The following is a 14,813-nucleotide window of genomic DNA, read 5'->3' as shown; positions in this document are numbered from 1 at the left end:
GACGTTTAACTTTTTGCAGGCAACTTTGCCTTCATAAATGCTGCCATAAATCTGAACGGGTTAGGATCAAGCAAAATGGCTTTAGATAAATACAATTCAGCCTGCAAGTTTTCTTCATAAAAGCCATTTTAAACCCATATTAATTTGTTAAGGAATTCTTGAAAGCAAAACAACTTTTTCACAAATAACGGCGCCGGTGGTGTATTGGTAAGCGTGATTACCTCTCACCCCAACAGGCCTGGGTTCAATCCCAGTTGGCGCCGTCGGGATGTTCTGAGGCATAACATCTCTGATCACGCCTTCCTTCGGATGGGAAGTAAAGCCGTTGGTCCCCGGTTCATGAGTTGATGGGTCGATAGGTAGAGTCCAGGTGTGGGAGCTGCCTTCCTGGCACGTCGGTAGCATTGGTGCTCAGCACGAAAAACAAGATCGACGGAAAAAATAAAACCAAAGGAAAAAAAAAACTTTTTCACAAATGGCCCATGAAAATCAACTTTTATGCCACAAATAGTTTGCTTGTTTTTTAAAATCTTCGATTTTCAATCAATATTTCCTTAGATATAACTATATTTTGGTAAATTTAGCAATGAGCAAACATTTAAATTAGACCTGTGCGCCGATCAAAATATTTTCGGCGGCGGCGTGATATGTTGTTTTCTGCCGGCGGCGGCGGTGTGGCGGCGTCACGCCGTTTGATTTCGGCGGCGGCGGCGTGGCGGCGTTGGTCAGCGTGAGTTTAGTTTTAATGATTTAGAAAAAAAAATACTTTCCAAACCAATCGCTCATGTATGTATGTATGTATGTATGTATGTATGTATGTATGTAAGTAGCCACCATCCTAGCTTGGGTCTTGCCCTGCATGCGGCTCCACTCAACAGCAAGATCAAATTTCGTCATCATTCTGAATTCAACATACTGTTGTATGAAAGGCCAAAAGGGGTTGGACGGGCACGTAAGTAGAGACACTAAAGCGAAAATCAATACATCCGGGAGCGCATTCCCGATGCTTACTTTTCTCTATTCATTCTTAAACAATTCCCCCTCCAGTGATTCCAACCACACAACAACCAAATATCACTCTTTTTTTTCAAGTCAATCCGTGCCCAAAAGCAATGCACATCGCAAAAACCTAACAATAGATCAGTGCGGTCGAGTCACACCGACAACAAAGCGAGAGCACACCAGGCACCTAAGCAACAGGGGGGAAACATCAGCACAAACAATTCTAAATCAAATTTTCGCGCCCGGGACACAAAACTATTCAAATGTGAGCACCGAAAAATTACACGCCAGCACAAAGATAGCCCGAGCTCTAAAAATATAAAAGCACGCAGCGCAGCAAAACACACAACCGTTCTCCAACGCTTCTCAAAGTGGACTGCTTTCCAAACCAATCGCTCATGGACAAAAAATTATACCCACATTTGAGTTCAGATTACTTACAATCGCTTAAACGTAGATCACTCATAAAAGGGTGACTCGAAGGTAGGTAGGTAGGTAGGTCACTCGAAGGGTGTCCACGATGAAATTGCCACACTATGAAATTGCTCTAACTTTTTAACCGTTGGGTAGAATTTAATGAAAATTTGGGTGGATTTAGTTCATAGTGCATTATTTACATCCTGCAAGTTTTAAAGTCCTGTGATCAAAACTCGCGGAAATGGAGTCGAAAGAACAGCTCGTGCGTGATAAAATCTTGCGCATTCATCACGAGAACAAGGATCTCTCGCATCGTTCCATCGCTAAAACGTTGGGAATCGCGAATTCCACGGTGTCGCGAGTGATTAAGCGGTTCGAGGAACGGTTGACCACCGATCGGAAGCCCAGAAGTGAAGGAAAAAGTATTCCGTACAACACCAAAAATCACAACCGCGTAGTTGGGGCCTTCAACCGAAATCCGAACGCCTCCGTTAGGGATGTAGCTAAGAAGCTGCACCTAAGCCGAAGTTTTGTCCAGAAGGCCAAAACTAAGGCTGTGCTTCGAACGTTCAAGGTACAAAAGGCCCCTAATCGCGACGAGAAGCAGAACAAGTCCGCCAAAACCCGTGCCAGGAAGTTGTACCTCAACATGCTGACGAAAGTTGAATGCTGCGACGAAACATATGTGAAGGCCGACTTCAAACAGATCCCCGGCAACCTGTTTTTCACGGCCAAGGATAAGTTCAGCGTTCCGGAGCATGTCCGCACTCAGAAGATGTCCAAATTTGCGAAGAAATTCCTGGTTTGGCAAGCCATCTGCACGTGCGGGAAGCGGAGTGCACCTTTCGTGACCCAGGACACGATGAACGGACAGGTGTACATAAAAGAGTGCCTCCAGAAGCGGCTGCTTCCTCTCCTGAAGGCCCACAACGTCCCAACAATCTTCTGGCCGGATTTGGCCTCATGCCACTACTCCAAGGACGTGCTGAAGTGGTATGCGGACAATAAGGTCAATTTCGTGCCGAAAATGTTCAACCCTCCCAACACTCCGGAGCTCCGCCCCATCGAGAAGTACTGGGCGATTATGAAGCAGCACCTTCTTAAACGACCTAAGGTAGTGAAGACTGTCGAGGAATTGAAGAAAGTATGGGTTTACATGCAAAAAACGGTTGATTCACAGGTTGTGCAGAATCTTATGGCCGGGGTTAAGGCCAAGGTGCGGGCATTTGCGTATGGACTGTGAATAAAATACGAGTAAAATGGTAAAATGAAGTTTAATAGTTATTTCTCAATCCCTGAAAATTTGATGGCAATCGGATGAAAACTCGAATTTTGCGAATCAATTTTGTGTGTGGCAATTTCATCGTGGACACCCTTTAGTATGAGTAAATATTTCGACACTTTCCCGGGGAAAACTTCTCGAATATGGGGAAAATTTAAGAACATTATACACAGGTTAGAAGTGTACTAGTAGACAGACTAAAACCATAATCAGGTTTCCTCATATTCGAGAAGTTTTCCTCGGAAAATTTACTCATTCTATGAGTGATCTACGTGTTCGCGAATTTGAGTAACCTGAACTCAAATATGAGTAACTCTTACTGAATTTTGAGCGTTTCATTGGCCGTGCATGCGGAATTTGTTTAGAAAAATATGTCAAGTGCAGGTTAAATTGCAGGGGGTGGAGTCATATGGCAAAGTGTTACAACCCTTTTATTAAGTTTAAGAAAAGTACGTTATGTAGGGGTGGATAGTAAATAAAAGCGATCTGTTGCATTACGTAACAGTTTTTGCTTACCGCAAAACTCTATTTTTGCAAATGCTGTAATTGTCATGAATGGAGATTGTTTTATCCATATTTTTAGGGTGGATGTTTGACCGACGTGCAGATACGGTCAGGCCAGCTATGTTAAAAAGTCGTTCACTTGGCGTGCTGGTGGCGGGCACACACAATACCTTGCGAACCAAGGCTGCCAACCAAGGATACTTACTTAAGGGTCCTGTACACCACCGGAGATGGGCCAACGCAAAAGACGTCCATCCTGGGCGGCTGCTCGCTTTTGTCTTGACCTGGGCCCAGGTCAGATTCCTATCGGCTGGCTTTATTTTCTTTTTGAGGCTCCGTCGCCATGAGTCCCTGGATCTACCTCTGCGGCGATGTCCTGCCAGATTCCAATCCAGCGCTTGCTTTCAAATTTCGTTTCCACCCCGTCGAAGTGTGTGGCCGACCCACCTCCACTTTCGCTCTCGAATTTCTGTTGCTATCGGCTTCTGATGACATCGACGATGGAGCTTGGCATTCGAGATCCAGTTGTGAGGCCAGCAGGCACGAATTATATACCGCAGACATCGGTTAATGAAGATCTGCAGCTTCTGAGTGCTCTTCGCTGATACACACCACGTCTCGCTGGCGTATAACAACACAGATTTCACTTTCGAGTTGAAAATTCGGATTTTGGTGCGTTGACTTATCTGGTTTGATCTCCATACGTTTCGTAAACTCACAAAGGCAGCCCTAGCCTTCTTGATTCGTGCACCTATGTCCCGCCATCGGACGCTATTTGGCTCCCAAAAAATTGGAAACTTTCGAACTTCTTCATTCATTGCCCCGCTACCGTAAAGTTGCACCCACCATGTCAATTGCACCCACCATGATCTTGTCGATTACGATGAGGAACAGTAGCGGTGATAGTATACATCCTTGTCTCACACCAGTGACTACCCGGATAGGTCGGACAAGGCTCCGTTATGCAGAACTCTGCACGTGAAAGCCTGATACTGCGCTTACATGAGGTTGAAGATTTTATCCGGGACTTCCTTGCATCTCAGGGCGCTCCACAGATTCTCGTGATTGAGTTGGTCGAAAGCTTTTTCGTAGTCAATGAATACCAAATAAAGGGACTCTTCGATTTCATTGACCTGCTCTAGGATGATGCGGAGCGTGACAATATGGTCCACACAATATCTTCCGGCACAGAATCCTGCCTGCTGCCGCCAGAGAGTCGCGTCGAACTTCTCTTGTATCCGATTCAGGATAACTTTGCACAGAACTTTGAGTACAATACACAGTAACATGATGCCTCGCCAATTGTCGCAAACAGTCAGATCCCCCTTCTTTGGAACCTTCACTAAAACGCCCTGCTTCCAGTCAGCCGGGAAAGTCGCAGTGTCCCAGATATTACAGAATACTTGATGCAACATTTGAGCGGATAGCATGGAGTCAGCTTTGAGCATCTTTGATGATATACGATTGACCCCTGGAGCCTTGTTGGATTTCATGCAAGGATACGGCAGCTTTCTTATTTTCAAAAGCATAGAATATCTCCACCTACAAAGTTGTTCAGGTATGACGTAATGCGCAGAATCTATAGGTTAGGCAGAAGGAAACTCTAGTCCACTGTTTCATTCATCCGGTGTTTTCGTCGGATCGAGAGAAAGAGAGTCAGCTGCATCAAAAAACATCCTGTGTGCTAGATAGAGAACACGCGAACAAACGTCAAAAAACTAAGTTACAATCGCTGCCTCATACACGCTCCTTTGAGGTTACTAAAAAATGAGTCAGACGAACTCATTTTCAAAACTACTTTTGAAACGTTAAATCATGAGTAGTTATGATTTGTTAATTTGAGTAACATTGACTCAACAATAAATAAATAAAGGTGGATCTCAATTTTGAGTTTTCAGCCCATTTGCTGAATCTAAAAATAATGTAAAAATGCGAAGTTTTTCTTTCCGTAGTAGACGAAAATTTTAAAATTTCGAAAGAAATCATTCAAAAATAAAGCAAATTGAAGCAGCCGTGGATAAGATAATGAAATTTAATCGCACAAGAACGCCAATCGTATTCGATTACTCAATTGATGGATTTGTACTAGAAAGAGTAGAACAAGTAAGCGACCTAGGTGTAATGCTGGACCCTAAACTTACGTTTGACTTACACCGTTCAATGGTAATCACTAAGGCTAATCGTCAGCTTGGTTTTATATCAAGAATCTCAAGAGATTTTTCGGATCCGTACTGTTTAAAAGCACTGTACTGTTCACTCGTTCGTCCGATTATCGAGACTGCATCTGTTGTTTGGACTCCCTACCAACTTTCCTGGAACATCAGAATAGAACGTATCCAAAAAACATTCATTCGTCGAGCATTAAGACAACTTCCTTGGAGAGATCCACTAAACTTACCTCCGTATGCTGAGAAATGTCGCTTGCTAAGCATGGACACGTTACAACGACTGCGACAAATTCAACAGGCAACATTCGTCGCGAAGTTATTAAGTGGTGAAATTGACTCTACCCACTTACTCTCTTGCTTGAACTTTCGTGCGCCAAGCAGATTTCTACGCTCAACGTTCCTATTGCGTCAAGACTCACACCGCTCTTCTTTTGGACAACATGAACCTGTTACGAGTATGATTCGCACGTTTTCTACAGTTGAAGAGTTGTTCGAGTTTGGGGAACCTGCTGCTCAATTCCAGAGACGTATTATTAACTCCAGATACATTTAGTATTTGTTATGGCTTCTGGTTCATTAAGACTTATTGTCAGATGGATGTATTAAATAAAAATAAAATAAAATAAAATAAAATAAAATAAAATAAAATAAGGAAACGTACCGCAAACTGAGAGATAATGGTTTTGCATTTTGTTTGCTATAAAATAAAATGCTTAATTAATATGTTTTTTACTTTTTGGTTCATTAATCCCAAAAAAAAAGAAAGGAAACGAAATGTATGCCCATTTGTGTATTTTTGACTCATTTCCCTATATTTTGGATTCTATGGGAAACTCATACTCAATTAAGATTAGATCTGGTTTTAATGAAATAGAGTGGTTAAGCACTCAATTTTTAGCAGTCACGAACGAGCGTGCACAGAAGTTCAAATTTCATGAACGCGTTGAAATTATGCAAAAGTGCATTTTACCGAAAAGATGTTACGGAATTTTCATCTGCGTGTCATATATTTATTCGGCGGCGTGAACAATTTTACTGCGGCTGCGCGCCGGCTCAATTTCATCGGCGGCGGCGGCGTATGAAAATTGTCAGCGGTGGCGGCGTGGCGTGGCGGCGCACAGGTCTAATTTAAATGCGAAAATAATAAAAAAAAAAATAAAAAAATCTCGGCCAAGCTCGATCTGAAGAATATATATTTTTTTCAATGTTAAATAATTAGTCAAATCGACGTTTAACGAGGGTGGACTTAATTTTTTCCATGTTTTCACGTACATTTCACATAAAATTTAATATGGCACTTAAAACTAGGCCACTTAATGAGAACTAGTGTAATAAATTTGGATATTCAACAAAAATTTTATATCATCAGTTTCTATTTTAATTATTTTGACAAGATCGGATTCATAAATTCTTTTCTATCTTGATTGATGTTTTCCTAGTGGATTCAGCATGCGGCTTGGGGCAATGGCTCGGAAAGGGTTTTTATTGTTGCTAAATAGCTTTTATTGTAGCTTTCAAATGGTTCTCAATGCGTTTGCAGTGAATCAATCTCGAAGAGCTTCGAGAATATATCCTTCAGAACCTTCTCCAGGGTGGGCCAACTAGACATATTCTAGTCTTAATGAGGTTTTGGTGGATGCATTAATGACAAAATAGCCTTGACCAGGGTTTTATGAATGTTGTTTTATAGTTGCTTTGTAGTGTTTCATAAATCTTATAATGTTACTTGAGACAGCGACTCACGATGAGTAACTGCATCCAATCAGTAGCGGTGCGGCTTCTTACTTCTTCTTCGGTGAATCAAGGGGCTCTTGTGGGCAGACTTGATAGCTAGCTGCTTTCGGGGAGCCTTTCGTTGTGCACTGCGCACCGAAAGCACTACTACTGATGATGACGCCGGACACCACCACTCACCACACGCGATGATTGAATAAACACCGTTCGGTGAGACCGGATGGAATTCGATTTTGAAATCGGAAGCAAGCAATCGGTGATAATTTTAATTATCACATCAACAGTTGCACATTCGTGCAACTTTTCAATTATGACCTCTTGAAAATTGATAAAGTCTTAATGTTAACAGATTGGTAGAAAGTGGCAGACCACTTTCATGCCGCGACCGACTTTGGTTTTTGAAACTGCACCCCCAATGTTGCCATTACATGGTACGTTAGATTTAATTTATGGGAACTGACATCCAATGGATGACCTTGAGAAATGTCCTGAAAATAATCGAAAACAAATTTATGGTGGACCTGAAAAGAACTGTTTTGTCGTGATGGTTGAGTAATGCTGATCTATTAGGGTGTTCAACACAGATAAAGCTGGAGGATGTTGTTTGGAACGAGAATGACGCGCTTGGCATAGATGGCCCACAGCGACTCACGGAGAGCTACTGAATCCGATCAGTAGCGGTGCGGCTTCTTCCTCCTTCTTCGATGAATGGACGCTCATGTGGGCTGCTAGCGGGCAGCCTTTCGTTGTGTACTGAAGAACAATGTTCAACGCGACCACCGTTCGGCGAGACCAGATGGAACTCGATTTTGAAATCTGTGTTAGGGAAGGTGCATTTTGCAGGCAATCGGTGATAATTTTGATCACCATTGCAACAGTTGGACATTTCCGGAGTGATTTGAAATTTGAGCGTAGTTGCTTTTGTAAACAAACGCGTCAATCACCGATTTCTCACGAGTAAAAGCCCAATCTCGTTGGCAAACTATACCAAATCCAAACTAGCAATAAATCCTCTTTGTTTCCGAGATTGACGTTTTATTCGTGAGAAATCAGCGATTGACGTGTTAGCTTACAAATTTTATTACACGCAAATCGGATAACGGATTTGTGTAATTTTCAATAGTGACCTATTAAAATTGATAAAGTGTCCATTTTACCAGATTTGTAGAAAAATTTTTAATCGAATTATAAGTGGATAAACCTAACCACTTTTCGTATTACGGTCTATTCTTGTTTTTTTTTTAATTGCACCACCAATATGTTTCCGAAAGACGTAATCCTACGTCAAAACTGAAAAATATTCTCGTGGAAAATGAAGATACTTCCAGAGGAAGTCAGAGGGGTTTTTGAGGAAGAAACTTCAAGAAAAGCTGGTAGAAACTTTCGAGGCAAGGTGACAGAAATTTTCGGAGGCAGTTGGAAGATACTTTTCAGAAACGACGGACTACTTCGGTGAAAGACGTGCCTTGGTGCGAAAATGCAGTGAAATTATAGTTTAAATCTTGATTGCCGAAAACAGTCAATGCGTGCAAAAGCCATCATTTACCCTACTTATGCAGTTTCTTTTGCAACGTCAATTTATATTTTATTTTCTATTGCATTATATTTCAGCTCTCGATTCTCAACTTCATTTTTCATTTCTTTTTTTCTATTTCTGATTCAATTCAAGCTCAAGTCTTTATATGATTCTATTTTTGTTTCGATTCCAGTTTCTAATCAAATTTCGATTTCAATTTCAATTTAATTTACATTATTGTTCGTAATGCTCTGTTTTATTTCCATTCCGATTTACAATTTCTTGTTTTACCCATGTTCATTTATTTTCTATTCTGATTCGCATTTATTTTTCATTTCGATTCACATTGCATTTCCAAGTTTTTTTTCCAGTGGCATTGTATTATTATTTTATATCCATTCCAGCTCCTTGCCCTTTCCAGTCAATTTGATTTCTATTTATTCAACTCAGCTGGAATTGCGTCAATTTCAACCGAATAATGTCAACGTAAATGCATTAAAATAAGAGTCTAAGAATCTCTAGAAATCTCAGTAACACGCGTTAATCCATGCTTTAGCTAACTTCCAAAATTATTCACGAAGATTAGTCGTCATATTTCCAGAACTAAATATAAGCTGCACCTCTGCCACTAATCTGTAAATAGAATTTCACCAAATCCGGCTTTGAGTTGTGAGATACACTTCCATTTTCCCATGGTTTTGAAAATAGAGAAACCGAAATTCCCGCAAACCAAACATCCGCCTCTGATGGTGCTCAGGTGTGCGATGCAAGCAGATTTTCCTGCGAATTCACTTCCATCCACGCACCTCCGTCTGAAATGGAAAATGACTTCGGAAAAGCGGAAACAACTAAAACTACTTTCTTTTGCCACCACCATCTATCTACCCGTAGCCACATTCCAATGTGAGACGATGACAACTGCAGCGGCACTGATCCCCTGGGATTTACCTACACAATGGTGGGGCCTTCAGAGCGACTTCGTGTTCGCCGAAACTTTTCGCATAAATAAGAATGTTGTAGTTTCCAAGAAGTAAAGCCACATTCCAAGTTTTGATTGCTTTCGTAATGACACAGTTAAGCGGGAAGGCAGAGTTTCAGTTCCATAAAAGTGGATTAGCTGTTCTGCAGAGCAGGAAAATGTATAATTTTTAGATGTGGAACATTCTGGAGATGTAGTTCAAATACTAAATTATCAATAATCATAGCCAAATTAATGCACTGAAGTCGCCGTCCTTTTCCCGTTCTCTGTTTTTCAGATATTTGGCGGTAACACAACCGTTAAACTACTCCCGCCGGAGGCGGTCGAAGCGTCTAGCTCTCCTGATGATTTTGGTTGTCTGGGTGCTGGCCCTGGCCATCACTTGTCCCCCCATTCTCGGTTGGTAGGTATTCCCATTCCGTCTGCCATTCTGTGACTTAACCGTTTATTTCTTCCATCCCCCGAAAGGTACGAACCGGGCCGACGGGAACTGGACCAGTGCCGGTACAACCAAAACGAGGGCTACGTCGTCTTCTCGGCGATGGGTTCGTTCTTCATTCCTATGGCCGTCATGATCTACGTGTACTTGCGAATATCCTGCGTGGTGGCATCCCGACACGACAAGATGACCGAAATAGAAGTTCACAAGGTAAGCACCGAAACAAACAAAAAAGGCACACCCTTAGCTTTCAACCGTTAAAACACAGATTCCGGCGTTGATTACCTCCTCCAATCGATTCACTGAAAGAAGGTCTTGCAAGTGGCATAACAGTTAAGAGAGTTTCAATCCGGCGGTGCTCGTCAAATTTATCATCCAGAGATTACATGCCAATTACTGTGGCGTCACGGTTTCCCCTCCGGTTAGGTGCCTAGGTGGGATAGAAGGTATTGGATCATGGGTTCCATTATGGACGAGGTGGGAAGAGAATGAGACCTGCTGTAAAGGATGAAGAGCAGCACTCGAGAGTTGATGATTAAAATATAAATCACTGCACACTGGCAGTGGGTGATGGATTGAAAATGGCTTCCGACGATGCTGGAGTGGTGGGATGGAGGATATAACGGGGGAAACAAGGTATAAAGGGAGTCCGCATCGTGCTCTCTTGCCGTGCGGATCTATTTGCTTTTTGCTGAAGGAAGTGTTACTACTACCTAAAGCTACAACAAATTTAAACAGCACTTTTCAGTGCTCAACCTGAAAAAAAAAAAATTTTCTACCTTGTTCCAACTCTTATTCCTCTTCGATCCTTGTTTGGACCCTACCCGAGGTAATCCTTCTTGGATATCGATTTGGAAAATTCCTCTTCGATCCTTCAGATTCTTATAGTAATCTGCTTGGAAGTCGAATTGGATAAAAATTTACTGCCGCCATGGCGCCTAAACGCAAAAGAAAGGGGCAAACTCTTGACCCCCCTTCTGATGAAATTAATTTGAGTAATCAATTTGATTTGCTCACGGATGATGAGAATGATCCATCATCCAAGAAAAATTCTAGTAAACTTTCCCGGCTTAATGCCAAGAAGGAAAAGATTCCCCCTATTGTGATAACCACTAGCGATTTCCATGCTCTTCGCATGGAACTTTTGAATTTCGTGAAAGTTAAGTTTTCACTACAAATTGGACGTCGGGGTGAATGCCGTGTATTGGCTGAAACCTTGGACGGATTTAAATGTCTTCTCAAGTATCTTACTGAGAAGAAGCACAAATTTTTTACTTACGACACCAAAACTGAACGTGTGTTCAAGGTTGTCATGAAAGGACTGCCCAGTGGTGAATCCCTGGATCAGATCAAAGATGAACTGGCAAAATTACTTGGAGTTGTGCCACTCCAAGTAATCAAAATGAAAATGAAATCCCGTCCTGGCGATTCGCGCAACGGGATTTCTAATGATTTTTATTTAGTTCACTTCAAGTCTAGTGAACTAAACAACCTTAAGGCCTTAGAAAAAGCTAGCCTTATGCTCCATGTCCGAGTGAAGTGGGAACACTTCAGGAAGACTGGAGGAAATTTCCAAAACCTCACCCAGTGCCGTAAGTGCCAGGGATGGGGTCACGGAACTAAAAATTGCTACATGCCAGCTAAATGCATGAATTGTGGTGATTCCTCTCACGCAAAGGACGACTGTCCTGTGAAGGAAGATCCTAAGAAATTTAAATGTTCAAATTGTGGTGAAAACCACAAATCCAATTTTTGGGAATGTAAGACTCGCAAAGCGATCCTACAATCTCGTTCTAACCGTCAGGTAGGAAACGCTCCACGTTTCCGACCAGGTACAAATTCCTCTGCTGTTAACAACGGTCAGCGAGGAACAAATTCTACATTCGTACCCGTAGGTTCAAATATCTCCCCTGCTTCAAATGTTTCATCTGTACCTACTCCCCTCGCTGCTAACAATGTTCAGCGAGTTAATGGAGCTACCTATGCTGCTATTGCAGCGGGTAGAAATCAAAATACTAACCAACGTTCTAACGGAAATTTTGACAATTTTGACTTAGGAAGCATTACTGCCCCCAAAATGGAATTTTTACAGAATTCATTAATTGACATGATTTCTGATATGCTTAAATCTAACTCCATGTTTGATGCTATTCAAACTGGAGTAAAATTTGCAAATAATATTGTAATGACTTTAAAATTCAGTAATGGATTTTAAAGCATTAAATATTGTAAATTGGAATGCTCGATCTCTTAAAGATAATGAAGACGAGCTATTTAACTTTTTAAGAGTTCATAACGTGCATATTGCCGTTATAACTGAAACGTTCCTTAAACCTGCCCATAAGGTTAAGAAGGACGCAAACTACTTGATTTATAGAAATGATCGTCTTGATGGACCCTGTGGTGGCGTTGCCATCATTATTCATAGACGAATCAAACATAAAATTCTTTCTTCATTTGAAACCAAAGTTTTTGAAACTTTGGGAGTTTCTGTTGAAACAAAATTTGGACAACTTACGTTTATAGCTGCCTATTTGCCATTCCAATGCGTAGGCCAGCAAAAGAATTTTCTCAAGGGTGACCTCCAGAAACTTACCCGTCATAGGTCTAAATTCTTCATTATTGGTGATTTTAATGCAAAACACCGCTCATGGAATAATGCTCAAAGCAATTCCAATGGTAATATTCTGTTTGATGATTGTTCTGCAGGTTATTACACTATTCAATATCCAAACAGCCCAACATGCTTTTCTTCTATAAGAAATCCCTCCACTATTGATTTGGTCTTAACTGATTCATGTCAACTTTGTAGCCAATTGGTTACCCATGCTGACTTCGGTTCTGATCACCTTCCAGTAACTTTTGAAATATCCCAAGAAATAATTTGTAATCCCAACAACTCTACTTTCAATTACCATAGAGCTGATTGGGAGCAGTATCGAACATTTATGGAATATAACTTCGATCCAAACATTCCTTTGCAAACCAAAGATGAAATTAATTATGCTCTTGAATCTCTGACTACTTCTATAGTTGAAGCAAGAGCTGCCTCAGTACCAAAATGCGAGGTTAAATTCGATTCAATTATAATAGACGATGATCTTCAGCTCTTGATCCGTCTTAAAAATGTCCGTAGGAGACAATTTCAAAGAACACGCGATCCTGCCATGAAAGTTATCTGGCGGGATTTGCAAAAACAAATTAAAAAGCGATTCTCTGCCCTGAGGAACAAAACTTTTGAAAATAATATTTCTAAATTAGACCCGAGTTCCAAACCCTTTTGGAAACTCACAAAAATTTTGAAAAAACCTCAAAAGCCTATTCCAGCGCTTAAAGAAGGTGGTAAAATTTTGATCACAAATTTGGAAAAAGCTCAGAAACTTGCTAAGCAATTCGAGAGTTCCCATAATTTCAGTTTGGGTCTTACTAGTCCTATTGAGAATCAGGTTTCTCGAGATTTTCTGAATATTTTCTCTCAGGAAAATATTTTTGATGATTCCTGGGGGACTGATTTGGACGAAGTAAGGTCTATAACTAAAAATTTTCAAAATATGAAAGCTCCAGGTGATGATGGAATTTTCTATATCCTCATCAAAAAACTCCCAGAGAGTACCTTGTCTTTCTTGGTAAAATTATTTAACAGATGTTTCCATTTGGCATACTTTCCTGATAAATGGAAAAATGCAAAAGTTGTTCCAATTTTGAAGCCGGATAAAAATCCAGCTGAAGCTTCTAGCTACCGCCCAATAAGTTTGCTTTCTTCAATAAGTAAACTTTTTGAAAAGATAATTTTGAATAGAATGATGCTTCACATCAATACGAACTCAATTTTTGCAGATGAGCAGTTTGGATTTCGCCATGGGCATTCAACTACTCATCAACTCTTAAGAGTTACCAATTTAATTCGTTCAAACAAATCTGAAGGCCACTCAACTGGAGTTGCTCTTCTAGACATAGAAAAAGCATTCGACAGTGTTTGGCACGAAGGTTTGATTGCTAAATTGAAAAAGTTTAATTTTCCACTTTATATTATGAAATTAGTTCAAAATTATTTAACTGACAGAACTCTTCAAGTAAATTATCAAAATTCCAAATCTAATCGACTACCTGTTAGGGCAGGAGTTCCTCAGGGTAGCATTCTTGGGCCTATATTGTATAACATTTTCACTTCGGACCTCCCTGATTTGCCTCAGGGTTGCCACAAATCTTTGTTCGCTGATGCCACAGGCATTTCCGCTAAAGGAAGAAGTCTTCGTGTTATTTGCAGCAGACTGCAGAAAAGTTTAGATATTTTCTCTTCTTATTTACAAAAATGGAAGATTTCTCCCAACGCTTCCAAAACTCAACTTATAATATTTCCACATAAGCCTAGAGCTTCGTTTTTGAAACCTAGTAGTAGTCACATAGTCACTATGAACGGAGTTCCAATTTCCTGGTCAAACCAAGTGAAATATCTTGGATTAATACTTGACCAAAAATTAACTTTTAAAGATCACATTGAGGGCATTCAAGCCAAATGTAACAAATATATAAAATGTTTGTATCCTCTTATAAACAGGAAATCCAAACTTTGCCTGACGAATAAACTTCTAATATTTAAACAAGTTTTTAGACCGGCCATGCTTTACGCTGTGCCAATATGGTCTAGTTGTTGCACTACCAGGAAAAAAGCACTTCAAAGGATTCAGAACAAAATTCTGAAGATGATTTTGAAGTTGCCTCCCTGGTACAGTACTACCGAAGTACATAGAATTTCGAATGTTGAGACTTTA

The 14,813-nt window shown here is 40.7% G+C and overlaps 1 protein-coding gene across 1 annotated transcript in view; it reads left to right on the top strand.

Annotated features, from left to right (window-relative positions):
- Nucleotides 1-14,813, top strand: part of LOC135698751 (alpha-1D adrenergic receptor-like) — a 204,412-nt gene that overhangs the window by 167,561 nt on the left and 22,038 nt on the right. The window contains exons 4-5 of the mRNA XM_065218878.1: nt 9,880-10,005; nt 10,071-10,251. Of these exons, the coding sequence (XP_065074950.1) occupies nt 9,880-10,005; nt 10,071-10,251 (307 nt within the window). The remainder of the gene's footprint in view (nt 1-9,879; nt 10,006-10,070; nt 10,252-14,813) is intronic.

The sequence above is a fragment of the Ochlerotatus camptorhynchus genome, unplaced genomic scaffold, assembly GCF_037179485.1.
Source record: "Ochlerotatus camptorhynchus isolate MF236.1 unplaced genomic scaffold, CSIRO-AGI_Acam_v1.1 ptg000094l, whole genome shotgun sequence".
Taxonomy (NCBI): Eukaryota; Metazoa; Arthropoda; class Insecta; order Diptera; family Culicidae; genus Ochlerotatus; species Ochlerotatus camptorhynchus.
This window is presented reverse-complemented; position numbering and strand designations above follow the sequence as displayed.